Genomic DNA, 26,080 nt, shown 5'->3' with positions numbered 1-26,080 from the left:
CCCATGAGGTTTTAATCAGTACCTTCACCTGTGCACTTCCCTACTTATACCTCACTTCCCCTGCACTCCCTCGCCGGATCTTGTTGCCATTGTGCCAGTGAAAGCGTTTACTTGTGTGTTCCTAGCCTGTGTTCCAGACCTCCTGCCGTTGCCCCTGACTACGATCCTTGCTGCCTGCCCTGACCTTCTGCTACGTCCGACCTTGCTCTTGTCTACTCCCTTGTACCGCGCTTATATCAGCAGTCTGAGAGGTTGAGCCGTTGCCAGTGGATACGACCTGGTTGCTACCGCCGCTGCAAGACCATCCCGCTTTGCGGTGGGCTCTGGTGAATACCAGTAGCAACTTAGAACCGGTCCACCGACACGGTCCACGCCAATCCCTCTCTGGCACAGAGGATCCACCTCCAGCCAGCCGAATCATGACAATAACAGTCCAGGTGATATCATGACATTGGGTATAACAGTAATCATAATGTCATACAAAGAAAGGTTGAGAGAACACAGTAATACTCATACAAATACAAGTATGGAGAGCTACACAGGGAATAAGCAAAAACACCGTCAATGAAGGAGAGTTACTTTGGAGATGCATGAAAGATCTGAAAGATCAGTTTCCACATAGGTGAGTTAGGTATATGAAAGAAACCTTGATGACCGGTAACTCCATTATTTATTCTGGTTAGTTTCATTCCTAAATATGTAATGTCCTCTTTTTGTCAGTCTAATGGGTGGGCTAAGGCTAGGTCTGTATACAGTTGAGGAGGTATGTGGATTGGTAAAATCTGCGACTTTTGCATATTTAATTTCTAATACGAAATAGTATCAAAATAGTGAATAAGAGTTAAATGGGCAATGTCAGATACAAAAACTTTTGATATGTTGTAAAGCATGCAAAATAAATAGGTTTGCAATTGCTTTCATTAGAAATTTTTCAGTATTTCATATTGAAAATGCCTGTCAAACTGCTCCCCTGCCTGCTTAGACACATACTAGTCCTGCTGTATCCATGTGTCATCATCACCTATGTCATGGACACACTTTCTTGATTGACAGCTTTGAGCGCAGGGCTCACAGCTGGAAGGAAAATCCTCCCACTGTCAGCTTGTGTCGCGCTACTGTCAGTGAGGACAAGCTGGGAGTTGTAGTTTTGCTAATGCTAGGGGTGATGTGAGCAGAAAACATACTGAGGGAGGGGGCGGAGACCTGCACAGTGAGGCCACACACCCTCCCTTTGAGAGGAATTCAGACTAGTGAGCTAAATTAAAAGTGTAATAAAAAAAAAAAATAAAGGTGCTAGACACATAAAAATTAGATGCACATTTTCAGGATTAAGTACTGAGTGATATATATATATAAAAAAAATTGTTGGATCTGACGTGTACGCTTTAAGGCTCTTGGTTATGAGCATTCAGGGTTTGAGAGAGTTATTATTACGTCATCAGCGTATAGGGATATTAGATGTTTATGGTCCCCCACTTGTATACCCGTGATGGTGGTATTATCACGCAACACTTGTGCTAAGGGCTCCATGCACAGGATAAAAATTAATGGTGATAATGGACACCGTTGTCGGGTGCCATTAGATATAGAGAATTCCTGCCACAGGGAGCCATTGGTGAAAACCCTAGCATGTGGAAATGTATATAAGGCTCTAATAGCCTGTAGTATAGTCCCATTCAGTCCCACCTTCTCAAGTACCGTGAAGGCGAACGACCAATTTATGCAATCGAACGCCTTCTCAGCATCAAGCGACAAGAAAAGAGCTGAGACCATCTCCTCTCCACTATGTGTAGAAGGTTAAGCACTCTTCTAGTGTTGTCGTAGGCCTCTCATTTTTGCACAAAACCCTTTTGATCAACGCTAATTAGGGAGGGCAATATTGGAGAAAGTCTGGTGGCCAACAGTTTTGCATGTCATTTTAAGTCTACATTGAGTAGAGAGATAGGCCGGAAGTTTTTAGGAGAGTAGTCGGGGGGCTTACCTGGCTTGGGGAGAGTCACTATTATGGCAGGCTGGTTTTACTTCGGAAGATAACCAGTACTAAAGGCCTCTTTTAAAAACGCATGTAAATGGGGTAGCAATAATGGGGAGAGTCGCTTATAGTAAGAGGTAGAAAGGCCATGAGGGTCAGGAGACTTGCCTACCGGGATGGAGGAGATAAGCTTGTTAATTTCATTTGGGGTAATTTCAGCATTTAATGAAGAAAGTTGCACATCTGAAACTTTAGGGATATTAATTTTATTCAGAAAGTCATTTATGTCTATATCATTGGGCTGGGCAGTGTCAAGTTCTCGGTTTCAATTGTATAGGGCCTCATAGTACTGCATGAATTTATTAGCAATTTCTTGCAGGTGATATAATTTGGAGCCATTGGCATTGCCAAGGAGATGGGGTATTTTAGATTTAACATGTTCGTCTTTCATTTTAGCGGCTAATAATTTCCCTGCTTTATTATCTAGGGCATAGTGTTTAGCTTTAAGTTTAACAGCCGTTCTGGCATTGGTCTTCATCATTGTTTCCCGTATCTGAGATCTAATCTTATTAAGTTCCTCAGCCAGTTGGGAAGTGGGGTGAGATTGGTTAGTAGTTTCTTGTTGTTTTTGTTTATGCATAAGAGTATTGAGATGTTCCTCACATTTTTTCGAACTTAATGAAAGCTTTATGTGCATTCCATATCGTAGTAGCTGAAACATCAGGGGTAACAATAATAGAAAAATAAGCCTCCAGGTCTCTCTCCAATTCCTTCCCATATTGAGCATGATGCATAAGGAACGTGTTACATCTCCATAAATATGTTGGAAGAGGTGAATTAGATTCCTCTAGCTCTAATAGGATCGGTGAGTGATCCAGCCAAGAAGCATATAAAATGGATGATGATTTCAGAATGCTATGGCCAATTCCAAAGAGGTCTATGCGGGAGTAGGTATTATGTGTTGAAGAATAACACGTGTAATCACATTCCGAGGTATGAATAATTCTCCATGCATCAAATATGTCTTCTCTATGAAAAAGGCCGGAAAGAGACACTGGGGAGTGGTTGTTTGTAGAAGAGGAATCCACAGTAGGATCCAGAACAGTGTTATAATCTCCACATATCAACAAATGCCCTTGCTTATATTTATTCACTAACCTGAACAATCTATTGAAGAATCTGAGTTGTCTCCTATTCGGTGCATATACAGAAACTATCGTGTACAACACATTATTGCATTTACATACAAGAATAATGTATTTGCCATTTGGGTCAGAGTGAAGAGAAATCTGCTGGAATGCAATGGAATTGCTGATTGATAAAAGGACTCCTCTAGACTTAGTTTGGTAATGTGCTTGATCTACATTAGGAAAGGCAGAGCTGCAAATTCTAAATGCATTGTTTTGTATGATATGCATTTCTTGGGCGCATAGAATGTCACATCTGGCCTTTCTAGCCTCAGACCACAAAAATGACCTTTTTTGGGGTGTATATAGACCATTAGTGTTAAGAGATAGAACGTTTAAAACCATTACATAAGTCCAAATGCTATACAGCTGCATAGCTCTGTCATATCTTCAGGGAATCACAGACTAGAAGTGACGGGTCCTCTCACCTCAGAATGTCGAGTGTAGGGTACCTGAAAAAGAACACAAACAAACAAAGACAAACAAACATAAAACAAACAAGCTGGCAAAGCCATAAACAGGATACTCCTTAGAGCTTCTGGAGTGGAGAGTAGAGGGAAATGGATGTCTCCGGGTGACGTCTCTTACGGAGGGGGGGAAAAAACTGTTACTTGTGAATCGAACAGGCAAGAACGTGATGTAGTATAAAGTCACAGGTAATCTGAGCATATGTTCAATGTCAACAACGCTTGTCAGATGCAGAATCCACTGTTTGCCAATCAGGGCGAACATGAGCAGATGAATTAGGACCTTTAGTAGCGGGAGCATTAATCTGTACGCCCCCTTGTGGAGCAGATTAGAGCCATCTTTAAGCGTGCAAATCGCATGAGTTATCTCACGGTATTAGATGAGTAAGCGAGTCGGGTAACCCTATTTATAGAGGTTTTTTCGGTCTCAGGGCTTGCGTAATGGGGATCAGGTTCCTGTGGAGCTGGAGGGTGACTGCTGAAAGGTTTGCATAAATGGAGATCCCATAGAACTTGGCTGTTAGAGAGTCCCAATTTCTGGAGCGCGACATTAGCATGTTTTTGATATGATAAAAGTGTATGCGGGCAAGCACATCACGTGGTATATTGTTACGCCTAGCGCTCCGGGTCCCCGCTCCTCCCCGGAGCGCTTACGGCGTCTCTCTCTCCGCAGCGCCCCGGTCGGTCCCGCTGACCGGGAGCGCTGCACTGTCATGGCCGTCGGGGATGCGATTCGCACAGCGGGACGCGCCCGCTCGCGAATCGCATCCCAGGTCACTTACCCGTCCCGGTCCCCTGCTGTCATGTGCTGGCGCGCGCGGCTCCGCTCTCTAGGGCGCGCGCGCGCCAGCTCCCTGGCCCAATTAGCTTAATTGGCTCCCACCTGCTCCCAGACTATATCTGATCACTGCCCCTGCACTCCCCTGCCGGATCTTGTTGCCATTGTGCCAGTGAAAGCGTTTCCTTGTGTGTTCCTAGCCTGTGTTCCAGACCTCCTGCCGTTGCCCCTGACTACGATCCTTGCTGCCTGCCCCGACCTTCTGCTACGTCCGACCTTGCTTCTGTCTACTCCCTTGTACCGCGCCTATCTTCAGCAGTCAGAGAGGTTGAGCCGTTGCTAGTGGATACGACCTGGTCACTACCGCCGCAGCAAGACCATCCCGCTTTGCGGCGGGCTCTGGTGAACACCAGTAGTGACTTAGAACCGGTCCACTAGCACGGTCCACGCCAATCCCTCTCTGGCACAGAGGATCCACCTCCTGCCAGCCGGCATCGTGACAGTAGATCCGGCCATGGATCCCGCTGAAGTTCCTCTGCCAGTTGTCGCCGACCTCACCACGGTGGTCGCCCAGCAGTCACAACAGATAGCGCAACAAGGCCACCAGCTGTCTCAACTGACCATGATGCTACAGCAGCTACTACCTCAGCTTCAGCCAACTCCTCCCTCTCAGCCGTGGCCTGCTTGGACTCCGGTGCCTCTGGGAATTTTATTCTGGATTCCTTGGTGAATAAATTCCGCATCCCGGTGACCCGTCTCGTCAAGCCACTCTACATTTCCGCGGTCAACGGAGTCAGGTTGGATTGCACCGTGCGTTACCGCACGGAGCCCCTCCTAATGTGCATTGGACCTCATCACGAAAAAATTGAGTTTTTGGTCCTCTCCAATTGCACTTCCGAAATTCTCCTTGGACTACCCTGGCTTCAACACCATTCCCCAACCCTGGATTGGTCCACAGGGGAGATCAAGAGCTGGGGTACCTCTTGTTTCAAGGACTGCCTTAAACCGGTTCCCAGTACTCCCTGCCGTGCCCCTGTGGTTCCTCCTGTAACCGGTCTCCCTAAGGTCTTTACGGACTCTGCCTGCCATAAGAAGTGCCTCTCCCCCCCTCCCAGTCCAGTCAGGCAAGCCTCGGTGCCTCCTCATGGCCCCCGTCCTGGTGTCACACTGCCCCGTGCCAGGCCTCGCCCTCTGCCCTCCCTCCCCATTCCCACTCCTGCTGTTCTGCCTGCCGTTGAGGAAACCCTCCATTCTTTCCCGGTGTCCTCATCCCAGGGGAGGCAGTTACCGGACAAAGAGAAGGGGAGACCTAAGGGGGGGGGGTACTGTTACGCCTAGCGCTCCGGGTCCCCGCTCCTCCCCGGAGCGCTTACGGCGTCTCTCTCTCCGCAGCGCCCCGGTCGGTCCCGCTGACCGGGAGCGCTGCACTGTCATGGCCGTCGGGGATGCGATTCGCACAGCGGGACGCGCCCGCTCGCGAATCGCATCCCAGGTCACTTACCCGTCCCGGTCCCCTGCTGTCATGTGCTGGCGCGCGCGGCTCCGCTCTCTAGGGCGCGCGCGCGCCAGCTCCCTGAGACTTAAAGGGCCAGTGCACCAATGATTGGTGCCTGGCCCAATTAGCTTAATTGGCTCCCACCTGCTCCCAGACTATATCTGATCACTGCCCCTGCACTCCCCTGCCGGATCTTGTTGCCATTGTGCCAGTGAAAGCGTTTCCTTGTGTGTTCCTAGCCTGTGTTCCAGACCTCCTGCCGTTGCCCCTGACTACGATCCTTGCTGCCTGCCCCGACCTTCTGCTACGTCCGACCTTGCTTCTGTCTACTCCCTTGTATCGCGCCTATCTTCAGCAGTCAGAGAGGTTGAGCCGTTGCTAGTGGATACGACCTGGTCACTACCGCCGCAGCAAGACCATCCCGCTTTGCGGCGGGCTCTGGTGAACACCAGTAGTGACTTAGAACCGGTCCACTAGCACGGTCCACGCCAATCCCTCTCTGGCACAGAGGATCCACCTCCTGCCAGCCGGCATCGTGACATATATTTTGTGAGAGATGCTTTGGCTTTGGCACCCTGTGTGCCCTATCAATCAGGAGGTCATGGGGTGAGTAGTCAGGGACCATTGATTTAATGAGGTCTTGTATATAAGGGACTAGATCCTTTGCGGCTATCTCTTCTGGGATGCCCCTCAGCTTTATATTGTTTCTTTGAGAACGGTCTTCCAGGTCTGCGACTTTAGACCGGAGAGCACACACCTCTTCTTACGAATCATAATGATCACCAATAAGTGAATTGTGTAAGCCCACTAATTCTGCCATCTTACCCTCAATATGGTCCACTCTGCCCTCTATTTCTGTCACTGAGGATTGTAATGGATGGAGGGATTATAGATTACTCTGGAAGGAGGAGTTCAGCAGTTGCAGCATATGCTTGAGAGTATTCTCAGTGACTGTAGCCTCAGAGGTGGGAAGCGAAGCAAATATATCTGGTGGATCGAGCAGGAATCCTCTGTCGGCTGCGCTGGATAACAGCTCCCGTGGGAGAGACAGCCGGGGCCTCTGTTTAGATTGGCTTCCCGATATAGAGGAGGCCAGGGAGATGGGGGCTGAGGCACGTACCTGCCGTCCAGCCTGAGAGACCGACTCTCCATCAACCGCCGACTCGGAGCCACAAGGTAAGTCTTCTGTATATCTTAGACCAGGTGATGGAAATGAGCTGCTGTGGGCTCTGTGTCTCTTCCTCAGCTTGCGGGGAACACTGTCTGTCTTGGCGGGCAGAGCGCAGAGAGGGGCCGTGCTATGAGGTGGTGGCACCATTTTGGAATGCTGGATCCTTAGGGGTGCTGTAGAAATCTGTTAACTTCTTCGGTCTACCGTGATTTTTACCTCTTCTTTTGGATGCCATTGTGTGCTAGAGAGGTTCCTACATCTTATGGTGGCAAACAAGGTGGGTTTGCAGGGTTTAATGTGCCGTCAGTTGCTGTAAAGTAGTTGCTGGCTCTGGAGCAAGGCAACTATGCGGCCATACCAGTTGTCTGCCAAGCCACGCCCCTGATGTATCAATTCTAATCTCAGAATCTCAGGAGAACATGAAGCTCAGGGATGTGAATAAGGGAAAAGTGCTAGCCAAAATGGTAACCAGTAGCCTGAATAGACCACATATGACATTTTATAAAGATCTAGACCTTCAGCTTAAGCTGGCTCTACATAGAGCACTAAGAAATGCAAGTCAAAATAGATGTATTGTGTCTTACTGAATTGAGAGAACCCACTATGTTAAGGACTATAGGTAGCAGAGCAGGAGATTCTACTCTATTGTAATACTCAGGGAGTATTAAAGAAACTGCCCTGAGCTGGTGCAGATTTCTGAGGCTCACACAAGTGTTACTTTCTTGTCCTCTGCTAAGTTCGTTGTGAGGAGAGGCTGCACACTATGCGGTGGTGTTGCTGAAGTAACCGTACGTCACCCAGTGACGTATTGTGCATGAAATTAGCTGGGTTCATACAATTGCCATGGTTACCTGACCACCCAGTATGTGCTGTGTCTCTCCATGCCGAACTTTGCAACATGTGTGGAAGAGCAATTCTAAAGTTATGCTTTAAGAACATGTTTGGCATTAAGTTCTACGGTTGAAGAAACTGTTGCCTGTTTATTATAATCATTGTGCATGTGCTTCCCTATAAGAAAATAAATAAAAAGAAAATAGTTGTTTTCACTCAATAACTGTGTCCACGAAATTTACACCAAGGGGACCAGCCCCAACCCCCATCCCACAGCCTCTCACTAGACACAGCAGCAGAGATTCAAAGATACGTAAAAGGGTATTCTGGTGGAAAACTTTTTTTTTTTTTTTTTTTTTTAAATCAACTGGTGCCTGAAAGTTTAACAGATTTGTAAATTATTTCTATAAAAAAATCTTAATCCTTCCAGTACATATTAGCTTTTGAATACTACAGAGGAAATTCTTTTCTTTTTGGAACACAGCGCTCTCTGCTGACAACATGACCACAGTGCTCTCTGCTGACATCTCTGTCCATTTTAGGAACTGTCCAGAGCAGCATATGTATTCTATGGGGATTTTCTCCTACTCTGGACAGTTCTTAAAATTGACAGAGGTGTCAGCAGAGAGCACTGTGCTGGTGATGTCAGCAGAGAGCTCTGTGTTCCAAAAAGAAAATAGTTTCCTGGAAGGATTAAGATTTTTTAATAGAAGTAATTTACAAATCTGTTTAACTTTCTGGCACCAGTTGATAAAAAAAAAGTTTTACACCAGAGTACCCCTTTAATCCTGTCAGGCAAAGCTGCAGCCTTTACCACATGTGTTTGCTGGTGACTGTGTGGGTATGTAGTGAGAGACTACCTAGTGGCTACCTTTAAAGGGATACTGTCATAACTCACCCATTATCACATTATAACCTAATTATTATTAACCCCTTAATGACTACGAACATATATTTACGTTTGTGGCTGGTTCCCGTAGCGTGAAGCGCGCTCAGAAGCTGAGCGCGCTTCATATCTGCTGGGTCCCTGTTGCTATCAGCAACCAGGACCCGCGGCTAATACTGGACATCGCTGATTGATGAAACAGGAGATATCAATGATGGTTAGCTCAGCAGAGCTGTTCTGGACCACTGCGTTAAAATCGCGGCCTCCGGAACAGCTGAGAGGACAGTGGGAGGTGACTTACCTCACTCCACGCTGTCCGATCGTCATTTGATTGCTCCAAGCCTGAGATCCAGGCTGGAGCATTTGAGTGCAGATTACTTTGATCAATGCTATGCTATGGCATAGCATTGAACAGAGTATGCAATCAAAGGATTGCATGTAATAGTCCCCTTTGGGGGCAAAAAAGAAAAACTTGTAAAAATAGTTTTTTTTTAAAGTGAATAAATGTGATTTAACCCCTTCCTAAATAAAAGTTTGAATTACCCCATTTTCCGATAAAAAAAAAGAAAATATAAATAAAAATAAACATAAGCGGTATCGCTGCATGTGTAAATGTCTGAACTATAAAAATATAATGCTAAGCAAACACGGTCAATAGCGTACACTATTGAAAATTTCAAAATTGTGTATTGTTGGTCACTTTGTATACCCTAATAAATTTATAAAAGGTGATCAAAAAGTCCGATCAAAACAATCATGGTACCGATCAAAACTTCAGATCACGTAGCAAAAAATGAGCCCTCATATCATCCCGTATACGGAAAAATAAAACAGTTATGGGGTAAGAAGAGGACAATTTTAAACATTGCATGGGGCATAGGCATCTTTGACTAGAACACATACAAATCTACTGCTTTTGTTTTTGCTGGCACATTGTTTCCTATTACTTTCCTGGGAGTCAGAGAAAATAGTTGTATATCGTTTCTACTTTCAACTTTGCAGTACAATAACCTCAGAACTTAAAAAAAACTGCAAAACAAAGTTATTTGCCATTTCTTTCAGCATATGTGTAGTCTTAACCTGATAACGACCATGGACGTCGATGCTCGTCCAATGGCCGTTACCGGGGTATGAAGCAGGCTCCCGACTCAAGCCCGCGTCATAACGGCCAGCCCCCAGCTGATTCTTTTAGCTGGGGGCCGGCGTTAATAGCCGACAAGCGGCGATCGCCGCGTGCGGCTATTAACCCTTTAGAGTTAACAGCAGCGTCTAAAGGTGCCTGTATCCCGACCCTGGTGGTCGAGTGGGGTGGATCGCCCCCCCGCAGAACTATCCACCACTGAGGTAGCCTGAGGGCTTATCTCTCCTGCTGCGTCGGCTACGGGGCTCTGAATGATACAGCCTGGCATGGCCAGGCTTTATCAATCGAGCGCAGAGCACACAGATCATTGTGGTTTTATGAAACCACAATGATCTGTATGAGGAATCTAATGATTCCTCCTAAAATTCCCCTAAGGGGACTAAAAGTGTAAAAGAAAAAAAAGTTAAATAAAGTTTAAAAACACACACATTAACCCCTTCCTTATTAAAAGTTTAAATCACCCCCCTTTTCCCAAATTCCATATTAAAAATATATAACCATAATAAAAATACACATATGTGATATCGCCGCGTGCATAAATGTCCGACCTATAAAAATATATCATTAATTAAACCGTACGGTCAGTGGTGTACATGCAAAAAAATTCAAAAGTCCAAAATAGCATATTTTTGGTTACTTTTCATACCATAAAAAAGGAATAAAAAGCGATCAAGAAGTCCGATTAAAATAAAAATGGTACCAATTAAAACTTCAGATCACGACGCAAAAAATTAGCCCTCAAACCACCCTGTACACGGAAAAATAAAAAAGTTATAGGGGTCAGAAGAGGACAATTTTAAATGTAGAAATTTTCGTGCATGTAGTTATGATTTTTTCCAGAAGTACGACGAAATCAAACCTATATAAGTAGGGTATCATTTTAATTGTATGGACCTACAGAATAAAGATAAAGTGTCATTTTTACCGAAAAATGTACAGCGTAGAAACAGAAGCCCCCAAAATTTACAAAATGGTGTATTTTCTTCAATTTTATCGCAGAATGATTTTTTTTCCGTTTCGCCGTAAATTTTTGTGTAAAATGACTGATGTCATTACAAAGTAGAATTGGTGGCGCAAAAAATAAGCCATCATATGGATTTTTAGGTGCAACATTGAAAGGGTTAGGATTTTTAAAAGGTAAGGAGGAAAAAACGAAAGTGTAAAAACAGAAAAACACTTGGTCCTTAAGGGGTTAAAGGCGTTATCCATTAAATAGACAGAGCATGAGGACAGATATAGGTACAATGAATTAGGCCCGTGTAAGAAAGAGATCCCATCCTCAATGACCTCTATGGTGTTCAAAAATATGTTTCCAAATTTTCTACATTAATATTCGTATACTTACTTAGCTAGATTGTTCAATCCATTGAGGCTATCAGAATCAACTTTAGCAATTTTGTTTCCATCAAGGTGAAGCTCAGTAAGAGAAGCTGGCAAACCTAGACAAAAGTAAAAATGTATAAATGTGGTCAAATCATGGGTTCTTATATAATTGTACATTAATAAATAACATGTTTTATAATGTTGTTTTCTATCTATCTATTTATCTATCTATTTATGTATCTATCCTATTCTATCAGCTGATTGTTGGTCTGGTCTGCTTTCCAAATACATGAAAGGTATCTTGGTAAGATTTCCTCTCAAGGAGAAAAAAAAATAGACCAAAGCTTTCAAAACGTTTATATACTTATAATGATTGTCTATAGGAAATCTGTATCATAGCATTGGTATGGTATGTCTGAACTGATACATGAGATGAAGCCATTTTACTGTGGTTTTGGATGTGTTTTAGGAACCTTTAGTCTTTATATTATATTTTTTAGCACTGCCTAGTTATTAAACCACATTGGCTCCAAAGAATATAGAAGAAAAGTATAAATAGTATAAATAGATTTGCTAAAAATTGATCCTCCAACAAGACAATCAACCCTAAGAAGACTGGAGGCTGCAATCTCTGCCAACGGCGCTTCAAGTACTGTGTAAAGGGTCTGAATACTCATGTCAATGCAGATGACAAAATGCAGATGACAAAATGTGAAAAAAAGTGAAAGGGTAAGACAACTTTACTGTATATATTATACTGTGCTGTTATGAGTGCATATGTTCTATAAAAACACTGCGTGGCTTCTTTAAGAAAACCAGTCCAAATATAGTACGAAATTTAAGGTTTGCATACACCAACCAAGTTGTTTTCATGTTGTAACTTGGCTTTTAAAAAGAAGAATTACAAGTGAAACATATTCTAGAAATTTAACATAAAAAAATACCATTAATCAAGTGATTGATGCCTTCCTAGACTGGGAACAATTTTATGTCCAAATACTTGTCCATACGAGTAACAGTAAAAATATACATGTATAGCCCTATAATATGGAATAAAATATGCATAGTAGGTAGCACATAAACAGGAGGAGGGCAAATATATATTTTCTGAAATGTGTCTAAAACATTCAGAACACATTTTTAATGTCAAATGTTCTGTGATTTATGTACCAGGGTGGCCTTCGGGACCATCAGACTATGAGGTCTGGTTATATCTGTTATCTTTGCTGTCCAGAAGTTTTTCTCACAATCTGCTGTACATGTACTCTATAGTGATGGTGCAGACACACAAGCTAAGCCCACTCATCAGCATTGGGTCTCAGCTGTATCATACATTTCACACCCTGCCGAAACAGTTGGAATTGGAGATAACGCTGAGCTTAGCTGTTTTACCATATACATGTTACGGTCTTTAGCAATACCAGCATCTAAGCAGTTAGACAATGAATGGAGCTTCTCTCTGTCACTCCATCACTTCACCAGCAACATGATGCTGGATACCAAAGGGCAGTTAATGGCTGCCAGAGGCCTAACTAGCAATTGCAAACCAAAGTCCCCTACTGGAGACTACTGATAAAGTCCTTCAATTTTGGAAAAACAATTAAAACATTTAAAAAATATACATATTTGGTATCAAGTTTTCTTTTATGACCCAAACTATAAAATTATTACATTCTCAATCTGCACAGTGAATGGCTTTTAAAGTAAGACAAAAAAAAACTGAAAACTGAAAGGACTGCAGTACCAAGCAAAAAAGCTTGGTACTGCAGTCTTTTCTGTTTTCAGGACCACACAAGCAATATAAAAGGTTACGGCTTTCAAAAGATAGTAATGCCAAAGTAAAAGATTTTTATTAAAATTATTTTATCGTGCAAAAGTAAGCTTAAAAAAAACTGTACATTTAATTATTCTGACCAACACAATAAATGTAACTCGTCTTTAAAATTGAAAAATAATCTGCATTATTAAGGGGTTAAAATAAAGGCATTCTTTTCCAGAAATGTTGTATGGGGAGGGGAGCTAAGGGCAAGGGGGGATGTAATTTCCCCAAGTGCAAAATTCTTAGGGGTATAACATTTTTACAAATTGCATGCAGCCCGCAGGAGATGTCCTACGTCCTGGACTTTCATATTGTTGAATGGATTAGGCAGTGGCTGAGTGACAGACAACAGAGGGTTGTAGTCAATGGAGAATATTCATAGCAAGGTCTTGTTACCAGTGGGGCCTATTTTGTCTACTATATTTATCAGTGACATTGCTGAAGGTCTTGATGGTAAGGTCTTGTAACCCTTGTAAGGCTGGGTTCACACTACGTTTTCTCCCATACAGGAGCGCATACGGCAGGGGGGAGCTAAAACCTCGCGCTCCCGTATGCCTTCGTATGCGCTCCCGTATGTCATTCATTTCAATGAGCCGGCTGGAGTGAAACGTTCGGTCCGGTCGGCTCATTTTTGCGCCGTATGCGCTTTTACGACCGGACCTCGAACCGTGGTTGACCACAGTTTTAGGTCCGGTTGTAAAAGCGCATACGGCGCAAAAATGAGCCGACCGACCGAACGTTTCACTCCGGCCGGCTCATTGAAATGAATGACATACGGGAGCGCATACGAAGGCATACGGGAGCGCAAGGTTTTAGCTCCCCCCTGCCGTATGCGCTCCCGTATGGGAGAAAACGTAGTGTGAACCCACCCTAACACGGTTGAAGTTCCTAGAAGGATACACCAAACTAGAGAAATGGTCAGAACTCTGGAAACTAAAATTTAATGTGGATAAGTGCAAGATAATGCACATTGGGCCTAAAAACTTGAGGGCAGAATATAGAATATAAGATACAGCCCTAACCTCAGTATCTGAGGAAAGGGATTTAGGGGTCATTATTTCAGAAGACTTAAAGGAGTACTGTGGATACAAAAATGTATCTCCTATCGGGGGCCCAACCACTGACAACATCCCCCCTCCCCTGCGCGATCTCCTGTACAGGGCCCTTGAATATCCTTCTGAATGGGGCGTGTTCAACCACTGTACAAAATGAACAGCCGACACGCCCCCTTAATGCAGCTCTATGGTAGAGCCAGAGATTGTAAAGTGTAGCGCTCCAGTGTATAGGGAGAGGTATTAGCATTAGAAAGGGGGAAGTGCTCATGCCGTGTTACAGAACACTGGTGAGACCTCACTCGTAGTATTATATGCAGTACTGGAGACCGTTTCTTCAGAAGAATAACAACTAAAGGTGTGTGAAACACACCAGCATGTGAAACCCCAAGGAATAAAACTACTAAAATATGTGATTAAAACTATATTTTATTATATTTAATAAAAGGTATGCATACTGAGGGCATATATCTAATGGTAGTGGGAATCGTTTTCCAACTGGGGGCATCTACCTAAGGGACATTTCCTAACTATTGGAGGCATCCACCAAGAGGAGGGATTACCTACCTATTGGGGACCTACCTTTCCCCACTCAATCCCTCTACACATCTCCACCAACTCACTAAACTACTCACCAAAACACTAAGCCACTTGTTTTTTTGTTTTTTTTGCAGTTCTTGGAAAACTGCCACTTCCGTTTTTTGAGCCAAAGTCAGAAGTGGATCCATAAGGGAGGAGAAGTGTAAGTCCTTCCTTTATTTGTCCTATTCCTTTTGAATACACTTCTGGCTTTGGCTCAAAAACTGCAGTGTCAGTTTTCAAAAAACTGTCAGAAAAAAAACCAAGTGGAAATTTAGCCTTAGGAAAGCATTGTTTTAGATACTGAGGGTAGGGAAAAGGTGGTAATTGTACTGGAAAAGTGCAAAGCCTAAGATATTTGTCTGGCAGATTCTGTGGAGATTACATGGAGTGATGGTTAAAAGAAGTCTTAACGGTGGCCTGAGCCAGATAGAGAAGAAAAGGTAAGAAACAACTCCAAAAAGTTGCCACTTGTGAGTCACTGGATGTAACTGAAATGTAACCTCTTATACAGTCTGCAGAGCCTGTGTAGAGCTGGGATCACCATGGTCACTGTCAGGGCTGCCATCAGAAATTTTGGGGCCCCTTACACAGCTTCAGGCCTGGGCCCCCCATCACCCCCCTCAGGTAGGTAATGCCCCAACTATACAGTGACCCCAGTAGATAGTTTCCCCCATGTAGGTCATGCAGGTAGGTAGTGCCCCCCAGGTAGTTAATGCTCCCAGTTAAGTAATAATGCCCCCAATTATACCCTGGGGTCACATTCAGTATATCCATGTTGTGTAATAATGCCCCCCAGCTAGTTAATAATACCCTCAGTTAGGTAATAATGCCCCCAGTTATGTAATAATACCCCTCATATAGGTAATGCCCCCAGTTGAGTAATAATTCCCCCAATTGGGTAATAATGCCCCAAGCTAGTTAATAATAACCCCAGTTATGTAATAATGCCCCTCACATAGGTAGGCTAAAAATGCACCAGTTAGTAAATAATGCCCCCACATAGGAAAAAATTTCCCCCACATAGATTTTCTTAAAAAATTATAAAAATCCACTCATCTTTCCCCGATTCTGCACTGAGGCTGGGCTGTTTACAGCCTCCTGAGCGGCACGGGACTTCTCCGGCAGTCTGCGTAATGAAAGGACATCATCACGCGGCCTGCTGCGCAATGTACGCTCTTGTATGTACATTGCATATGCTATTTGCGTCATGTACGTACAGGAGCCGGAAAATCTATTGCCTGTACGTACATTATGTACGCAATTTGCGTACTGTACGTCCAGTACTGTATGTCCTGCATCTGTGCTTCTGCTGCCGCAGGGGGGGTGCAGCAGGGCCCGAGCCCCTTACAGGTGTACTGGCTGTACCCCCCTGACGGAAGCCCTGGTCACTGTATGGGGGAATATTAAATTTTGTACAGTAGTTATTATTCAATATCAGTATGGTGATATGCAGTCACTATATGGTGGTAATGGTAGTAGTCATGATGTTGCACAATTATTTGTCACTCGAATAGTGGTGTTATTGGTGATATTGGTCTGTGTATAGTGGTTTTTATTTAATTAACGATCTCATTATGATGGTATTATTTGTCACTGTAATAGAAATATGTCATTGTGGGTCATATTGTTTTTTAAACCCCAAACCTTGAGAAAATGCTGTGTTTGACGCTGAATAGTGGTGATGCATAAACTGTACACTTACATATATGTGTTGAGGGGAAGGGGGGTTCACAAATAATTAGCTTTTTCCCATGTGCTGCCAACCCATGGGAGATCAGTTATGGAATTAGTCTTTTTCAGAATTGACCTGGCAGCCCTTTGTACTACATACATATTGGGCCTGATTTACTAAGAGTGGAGTGTAGTATTCTTTGTGGGTTTTAATTCCCTACAAGTATTTTTCCACATAATTTACTAATGTTTCCCTGCGCTCTGCACTTTTGCCCACATTTTCCTTTTTTTACACATGCTCTGATCTGTGGGGCTTTTGTCAGCTCAAATCCACCACATTTTCTGTGGAAACCTTAGTAAATATGTTGGGATTTTTTGAAAATTTCATAAACATGCCTCCTTTTTGATGGCCTTGCCTCCTTTTTCTCTAGAGCCACTGCCCTTTTTTTTAGGTTTTTTAGTATAATGGAGAGTTGGTCAGGCTTTTTTAATTCTAGTGCAAATTCTGGCGCAGATACAATTTGTGGCACAATGCAACACATTTTGGTGCACAACCTGGTCGGGTTTACAGGTCGGGTTTACAGTAGTAAATCAGTGTCATTAAAGCGTACCTGTCAGATCCAACAATAATTTTTTTTTTACCTCTTAAAGACACCTGTATGCCTTGTGCCTGGTCCCGGTATAAAAAGCGGGGTCACCCTGGACTAATAGCGTGCGGCACTGATCGTTGCACCGCGTGCTATTAACCCTTTAGACGTGGCATTCAAAATTGACCGCCGTGCCTAAAATTAAAGTAAAAGCTTCCCGGCAGCTCAGTCGGGCTGATCGGGATCATGGCGGTGAAATCGCGATGTCCCGATCAGCTAGAACGCGAGCGGAGGTCCCCTCACCTGTCTCCGTCGCATACGATCGGCGATTGATTGCTCCAAGCCTGAAATCCAGGCTTGAGCAATTGACCGCCGATTACACTGATCTTTGCCGTGTCAATGCACGGCAATGATCTGTGTATGAGATCGGTATGTGCCGTGAAATAGCCACCAGGGGGGCTATAACACTGCAAAAAAAAAGTGTAAAACAAAAGTTAATATAGATCATTTAACACCTTCCCTAATAAAAGTAAGAATCACCCCCCTTTTCCCGTTTAAAAAAAACAACTGTGCAAATAAAATAAACATATGTGGTATCACCGCATGTGAAAATGTCCAAACTATAAAAATATATCGTTAATTAAACCACACGGTCAATTGCGCATGCGCAAAAAAATTCCAAGGTCCAAAATTGCGTATTTTTGGTAACTTTTTATGAAAAATGAATAAAAAGCAATCAAAAAGTCCGATCAATATAAAAATATAAAAATGTCAGATCACGGCGCCAAAAATGAGCCCTCATACTGGCCCGTACATGGAAAAATAAAAAAGTTATAGGGGTCACAAGATTACATTTTTAACCTTTTTTTCCTGCATGTAGTTTTGATTTTTTTTTGAAGTAATACAAAATCAAACCTATATAAGTAGGGTATCATTTTAACCGTATGGACCTACAGAATAAAGATAGGATGTCATTTTTACCGAAAAATGCACTGTGTAGAAACGGAAGCCCCCAAAATTTACAAAATTGCATTTTTTCTTCAATTTTGTCGCACAATGAATTTTTTAAATAAGCCATAATATGGGATTTTAGGTGCAAAGTTAAAAGGGTTATGATTTTTAGAAGGTGATGAGGAAAAAATGAAAACGCAAAAACGGAAATACCCTGCATCATTAAGGGTTTAATATATCACTCAGTACCTAATCCTGACCATGTATATAATTTTTATGTGTCTAGCACCTTTATTTTTTTTTATTACACTTTTAATTTAGCTCACCAGTCTGAATTCCTCTCAAAGGGAGGGGTGTGGCCTCATGGTGCAGGTCTCCGCCCCCTCCCTCTGTATGCTGTCTGCTCACATCTCCCCTAGAATTAGCAATACTACAACTCCCAGCTTGTCCTCACTGACAGTAGCGGGACACAAGATGACAGTGGGAGGATTTTTCCTCTAGCTGTGAGTCCTGCGCTCACAGCTGTCAATCAAGGAAGTGTGTCCATGACATAGGTGACGATGCATGGACACAGCAGGACTAGTATGTGTCCAAGCAGGCAGGGGGGGCAGTTGCTTGACTGGCTTTTTCAGTATGAAATACTCAAAATTTTCTAATGAAAGCAATTGCAAAACCTATTGGTTTTACATGCTTTACAACATATCAAAAGTTTTTGTATCTGACAGTGCCCATGTAAGTATTCAGATATTTGAATACCTCTGCAGCCTAACAATGTATAAGGCTGCATTAACACAACATTTTTGCAATACAGTTTCAATCCAAAAGCCATACGTAACCTTATTGAAAACTGTATGCATTGACTTTCCATTGAAACCGTATGCCAAATGATGCATACTTTTTGCTTCTTGTACGGTTGTGTCCGTTTTTTTTTTTGCTCGTACCCAAAACTGTAGTCTAGCACGTTTTTTTTTGTCCGGGGGAAAACCGAATTGAAACCGTATACGGTTCCTTTAACGTGGGAGTCAATGAGAATTGTATGTGCGTATGTTTCCATCTGGTTTGCAAAATACGGTTTTTGAGTTTGCACATACGCAGTGCACACCGAATGGAATGAAAAGTTAAACTGGATGCAACTGGACATAATTTTTTGAACTGTACACGGTTTTTAACCGTATACGAGTTAAAATTTGTACACACGTTTTGTTATAGTTTTGTCCGGTTTTGAGGAATCAGTTTTTCATCAAAAACCTGAGACGGGAACTGTATTGTAAAAACGTGGTGTGAATGCAGCTTAAGTAAGAAGTTTTTCTTCATTCTGCAGGGAGGCCCTTAGTATACTTGTGCTAAGCAGATGTGCATGACAAGTGGATATTTGGTTATAATAAGCAGAACATACAGAGCAATGTGATAATCCAAATAATGTGATACCTCCAACTTATATGTGGATATCTTAAGATGGTACTGTGAATATATCTGATTATTTACTAGAATTCTTTTTTTTTACTGTTATAAGGAAAGGAGTTCACACACATTTTTGTGCCAAAGCCAGAAATGGATTTAATGGATGGAAAATATAAAGTAAAAACATACCGTATATACTCGAGTATAAGCCGACCCGAATATAAGCCGAGGCCCCTAATTTCACCCCAAAATCCCAGGAAAAGTTATTGACTCGAGTATAAGCCTAGGGTGGGAAATACATCATCCCCCCCTGTCATCATCCAGAACCCCGTCATTAAAGGGGTAGTCCAGTGGTGAAAAACTTATAGGGGATAAGTTTGAGATCGCGGGGGGTCCGACCGCTGGGGCCCCCTGCGATCTCTCTGTACGGGGCCCCGGCTCTCCGCCGAGATAGCGGGTGTCGACCCCCGCACGAGGCGGCGGCCGACACGCCCCCTCAATACATCTCTATTGCAGAGCCGGAGATTGCCGAAGGCAGCGCTTCGGCTCTGCCATAGAGTTGTATTGAGGGGGCGTGTCGGCCGCCTCGTGCGGAGGTCGACACGCCCCCTTCCAGCGGGCTGTCGGGGCTCCGTACAGGAGATCGCGGGGGGCCCCAGGGGTCGGACCCCCCGCGATCTGCAACTTATCCCCTATCCTTAGGATAGGGGATAAGTTGCTCACCACTGAATCACCACTGGACTACTCCTTTAACACCCTCATCATCATCACCCTGTCATCATCCCCCCTTCATCATCACCGCCTGTCATCATCCCCCCTTCATCATCACCGCCTGTCATCATCCCACACCCCCCTTCATCATCCCCTTATCATCATCCCACACCCCCTTCATCATCCCCTTGTCATCATCCCACACCCCCCCTTCATCATCCCCTTGTCATCATCCCACACACCCCCCCTTCATCATCCCCTTGTTATCATCCCACACCCCCCTTCATCATCCCCTTGTCATCATCCCACACCCCCCTTCATCATCCCCTTGTCATCATCCCCTTGTCATCATCCCCACCCCCCTTCATCATCCCCACCCCCCTTGTCATCATCCTCTTGTCATCATCCCACACCCCCCCTTCATCATCCCCTTGTCATAACCCCCCCTTCATCATCCCCTTGTCATCATCACCACATGTCATCATCATCACCGCTTGTCAATGTCTGATACAGTGGTCTTCAACCTGCGGACCTCCAGATGTTTCAAAACTACAACTCCCAGCAAGCCCGGGCAGCCATCAGCTGTCCGGGCTTGCTGGGAGTTGTAGTTTTGAAACCTCTGGAGGTCCGCAGGTTGAAGACCACTGCGGCCTTTGACATCATCCAGCCCCCTCTCACCCCCTTTAGTTCTGTACTCACCTCCGCTCGGCGCTGGTCCGGTGCTGCAGGACTATCCGGTGGGGAGGTCGTCCGGTGGGATAGTGGTTCCGGGCTGCCTTCTTCAACGGGGGGGGGGGGCTCTTCTCCGCGCTTCGGGCCGGAATAGAGGTGTTGCCTTGACGATGACACAGAGGGACGTTGGTAATGAACGTACCTCTGCGTCGTCGTCAAGGCAACGTGACTATTCCGGGGCCGGGCCCGAAGCGCGGAGAAGAGGCCCCCCCGGTGAAGATGGCAGCCCGGAACCACTATCCCACTGGACGACCTCCCCACCGGACAGTCCTGCAGCATCGGACCAGCGCCGAGCGGAGGTGAGTACAGAACTAAAGGGGGTGAGATTGGGCTGGATGATGTCGAAGGCCGCAGTGGTCTTCAACCTGCGGACCTCCAGAGGTTTCAAAACTACAACTCCCAGCAAGCCCGGACAGCCGATGGCTGCCCTGGCTTGCTGGGAGTTGTAGTTTTGAAACCTCTGGAGGTCCGCAGGTTGAAGACCACTGAGGGCGGAGCGTTCACTCGAGTATAAGCCGAGGGGGGTGTTTTCAGCACAAAAAATCGTGCTGAAAAACTCGGCTTATACTCGAGTATATACTGTATATGTTTGCCTCCTGCTGGATCTACTTCTGACTTTGGTTTCAAAAAGCTAAAAGAAAAACTGCCATAGAAAGCTGTGTGTAAAATTCTCCTAAGGGTGTCCTTACGCCGTGCAGTTCTGCTGCAGTATTGTGGTGCAGTTTTGAAGCCAAAACCAGGTGTGGATCATAATGAATTAGACACAGGGCTGCCATCAGAAATGTTGGGGTCCCACAGCTTAAGGCCTGGGCACCCAATGCCTCGCCCCGAGTCTGCCCCACAGTCTGCCCCCAATATTATTTTCTAATTAGATTATAGCAGAGTGCAGTGCAGTAAAATAATGTGGTTTACAGTGTTTTACTGCACTTCACTCTGCTATAATCTAATATACCATCTATTCTGGTTACTGTGAAAGTGTCCTAAAAAATTGCAAATATTCCCACATACTAGCAAAAGAGGTAGATTCCAGCTGGATGCAAGTGCCCTGCAGACAGTGAAGGTGATTACAATTACATAAAGTGACTTACAGTTAAAGGGGTACTCCAGCCCTAAGACATCTTATTCCCTATCCAAAGGCTGTCACGCCCCCTCCCATAGGTTTGCATTGGGGGTGGCGGAGTAAGAAAACACACGGGGCGGAGCCGTGATGTCACAATACTCCGGCTCCATGATCGTGATTCATCAGACCCGGAGCTATGTTCGCTCCGGAAGCTGAGGATAGCGGGGTGCTGAAAGAAAGATTGCGGGGTCCCTAATGGCGGGACCCCCGCGATCAGACATCTTATCCCCTATCTTTTGGATAGGGGATAAGATGTCTTAGGGCCAGAGTACCCCTTTAACATCTTCACTAAGTGAATAAAAGGGGGCGTCTTCTCTGATTTGAGTCGTTCTTTTTCCCTTTTTTTTTTTTTCAAATTATCTGGCCCAGGGCATCATGAAGATATCTCCCAGCCAAGAACTGTCTCAACAGAACCTGTCAGAGCAGCCAGACAAACATTTTAGGCTTCTTTCTCAAGCAAAATGCCCACCCCTTTACAAACCCCCTTGTTTGTATTGCCTCACACAGTAATAGTGCCCGCTTTGAGCCTCCATAGTTGTAGGCTCCCTTCTGTGCCATCATAGTTGTAGGCCCCCCTCTCTGTGCCCCCATAGTTGTAGCCCCCATCTCTGTGCCCCCATAGTTTTAGCTGTTCCCCTAGAATTGTAGGCTCCACTCTCTGTGCCCCCATAGTTGTAGCCCCCCTCTCTGTGCCCCCATAGTTTTAGCCCCCCTCTCTATGCCCTCATAGTTTTAGCCCCCATCTCTGTGCCCCCATAGTTTTAGGTGTCCTCTCTGTGACCTCAGTTTTAGCCCCCTCTCTGTGCCTCCATAGTTGTAGCACCCATCTCTGTGCCCCCATAGTTGTAGGTGTCCTCTCTTTGACCGCATAGTTGTAGCCCCCCTCTCTGTACCCCCAGTTTTAGCTCCCTCTATGTGCCCCCATAGTTGTAGCCCCCATCTCTGTGCCCCCATAGTTGTAGGTGTCCTCTCTGTTACCCCATAGTTGTAGCCCCCCTCTCTGTGCCCCCAATTTTAGCCCCCTCTCTGTGACCCCATTTTTAGCCCCCTCTCTGTGCCCCCATAGTTGTAGGCCTCTGTGCTCCACTGTTCCGCTAGTATGGGGTCGGGTGAGAGCTACTGCTATGGGCTGTAGGGCCAGTGGAGAACAGAGGCTGACTGAGGCAGCCTACTTACTGTTTCAGGGATGGGCAGTATATTCTCCCCACTGCTCAACTTTCTGTGCTTCGCTCCATACCCCCGCTGCATGTCACGTTGTATGATGATGTCACATGTAATGGATGTGCCTGCGCGAGGCACGTTTCCTTATCTACCTCCCAACAGCAATTCTCCCTTAAAGGGACAGCAGCCACCAGCGGAGTGGTAAATTCAGCCTCTCCCTCCCCTTAATGGGACAGCCACCGGACCGAGCAGCAGCTTCAGTGTAGGGCATGACTGTCGGCCGGGCCCCCCTGGGCTCCGTGCCCCTTACTGGGGTACTAGTCGTACCCCCCTGATCCCGGCCCTGATTAGACAATATAAAAAAACAGATGCTACTTCTTCTATTTTGTCCTTTTTGTTATCTATTTCACCATATAAAAATAGTAGTAGTAGAAGTAGCATCTTTTATTTATTTTATCTAATTCACTAATCCACACCTGGTTTAGGCTTCACAACTGCACCAAAATACTGCAGCAGAACTGCACTCTGTAAGAGCACCCTAAAAGGATAATTTCTCAAATGAATACTTCATTAGAGGCAGAAATTAGCCTTAATACACTGCTCAAAAAAAATAAAGGAAACACTTAAACAACACAATGTAACTCCAAGTCAATCATACTTGGATATCATACTGTGAAATCCCACTGTCCACTCAGGATGCAACAGTGATTTACAATCTATTTCACATGCTGTTGTGGAAATGGAACAGACAACAGGTGGAAATTATAGGCAATAAACAATACACCCCCAATAAAGGAGTGGTAATGCAGGTGGTGACCACAGACCATTTCTCAGTTCCTATGCTTCCTGGCTGATGTTTTTGCACTTTTGAATGCTGGCGGTGCTTTCACTCTAGTGGTAGCATGAGACAGAGTCTTCAACCCACACAAGTGGTTCAGGTAGTGCAGCTGATCCAGGATGGCACATCAATGCGAGCTGTGGCAAGAAGGTTTGCTGTGTCTGTCAGCATAGTGTACCAGGAGACAGGCCAGTACATCAGAAGAGGTGGTGGAGGCCGTAGGAGGGCAACAACTAAGCAGCAGGACCACTACGTCCGCCTTTCTGCAAGGAGGAGCACTGCCAGAGCCCTGTAAAATGACCTCCAGCAGGCCACAAATGTGCATGTGTCCACTCAAACAGTCGGAAACAGACTCCATGAGGGGTGTATGAGGACATCCACAGGTGGGGATTGTGCATACAGCCTAACACCATGCAGGACATTTGGCATTTGCCAGAGAACACCAAGATTGGCAAATTCGCCACTGGTGCCCTGTGCTCTTCACAGATGAAAGCCGATTCCCACTGGTGACAGAGTCTGGAGATGCCATGGAGAATGTTTTGCTGCCTGCAACATTATCAAGCATGACCATCATGTCTCGTTCCATCCACCAATGCCACGTTCCACCACAGACTTTCCAGGAATTGGCGGATACTATAGTCCAGGTCTGTGTGGACATCCCTCAGGAGACCACCTCATCAAGAGCATGCCCAGGTGTTGTAGGGAGGTCATACTGGCATGTATGAGGCCACACACACTACTGAGCCTCATTTTGACTTTGATTTTAAGGACATTACATCAAAGTTGGATCAGCCTGTAGTGTGGTTTTTCCACTTTGATTTTGAGTGTGACTCCATATCCAGACCTCCATGGGTTGATAAATTTGATTTCCATTGATAATTTTTGTGTGATTTTGTTGTCAGCACATTCAATTATGTAAAGACAAAAGTATTTCAGATGATTAGTTCATTCATTCAGATCTAGGATGTGTTATCTTAGTGTTCCCCTTATTTTTTGAGCCGTGTAATTCAGATCTAGGATGTGTTATCTTAGTGTTCCCCTTATTTTTTGAGCCGTGTAATTAGCTGGTCCAGCTTTAATAGTGCCCTAATAATGCAACAAAAGCTAACACACTTAGTTCTTTACTGTTTTTAGAGTAGAGACAGATGGATGGTGGGGAGACATAATCTGTGCATTCCCTGCATTTCCCTTAACCAGATACAATCTTACCACGAGCCGGCCCATCCTGAGGCCGCAACCATTGTATGGCGCGGGCTCCTGGGCCATACTGGCCGGCCCCCAGCATGCAATGATTGCCGCGGGCGGCTATTAACCCTCTAGGTCACAGCTGTCAAACTTGACAGCGATATTTTAAGGGACATTTAAATCATCCCTGGTGGTCCAGTGAGGGGATCACCCCCACGCAGCGCAATCGTGGGGGGGGGGAGCGATCCACTGCTGAGGTAGCTGGAGGGCTTACCTTACATCCTGTGCTGGCTGCTGCGCTGTGAATGATAAAGCCTGGCAGGACCAGGCTTTATCAATCGAGCGCAGAGCACACAGATCAATGTGGTTTTATGAAACAACATTGATCTGTATGAGGAACCTAATGATTCCTCCTAAAAGTCCCCTAAGGGGACTAAAAGTGTAAAAAGAAAAAATGAATAAAAAGTTTTAAAAACACCCATGAACCCCTTCCTTATTAAAAGTTTAAATCACCCCTCCTTTTCCCAAATTCCATATAACAAATATGTAACCATATTAAAAAATAAACATATGTGGTATTGCCGCGTGCGTAGATGTCCGAACTATAAAAATATATAGTTAATTAAAGCACACGATCAATGGCGTACGCTCAAAAAAATTCCAAAGTCTAAAATAGCGTATTTTTGGTCACTTTTTATGTCATGAAAAAATGTATTAAAAGCATTCAGAAAGTCAGATCCATATAAAAATGGTAACGCTAGCACCTACAGAACAAAGAGAAGGTGTCCTTTTTTACCGAAAAATGTACTGCGTAGAAACAGAAGCCCCCACCAAAAGTTACAAAATGGTGTTTTTTCTTCAATTTTGCCGCACAATGTTTTTTTTTTTCTTTCACCGTAGATTTTTGGGTAAAATGACTCATGAAATTACAAAGAAGAATTGGTGGTGCAAAAAATAAGCCATCATATAGATTTTTAGGTGCAAAATTGAAAGGGTTATGATTTTTAAAAGGCTAGGAG

At 44.6% G+C, this 26,080-nt stretch overlaps 1 protein-coding gene across 1 annotated transcript in view; it reads right to left on the bottom strand.

Moving 5' to 3' along the window:
* The window catches only part of DCN (decorin), a 63,767-nt gene that overhangs the window by 5,806 nt on the left and 31,881 nt on the right, over nt 1-26,080 (bottom strand). The window contains exon 6 of the mRNA XM_056569386.1: nt 11,274-11,367. Within this exon, the coding sequence (XP_056425361.1) occupies nt 11,274-11,367 (94 nt within the window). The remainder of the gene's footprint in view (nt 1-11,273; nt 11,368-26,080) is intronic.

This window comes from Hyla sarda, chromosome 4, assembly GCF_029499605.1.
Source record: "Hyla sarda isolate aHylSar1 chromosome 4, aHylSar1.hap1, whole genome shotgun sequence".
Classification (NCBI taxonomy): Eukaryota; Metazoa; Chordata; class Amphibia; order Anura; family Hylidae; genus Hyla; species Hyla sarda.
The sequence above is the reverse complement of the archived record's forward strand: the minus strand, read 5'-3'. Positions and strand labels throughout refer to the sequence as shown.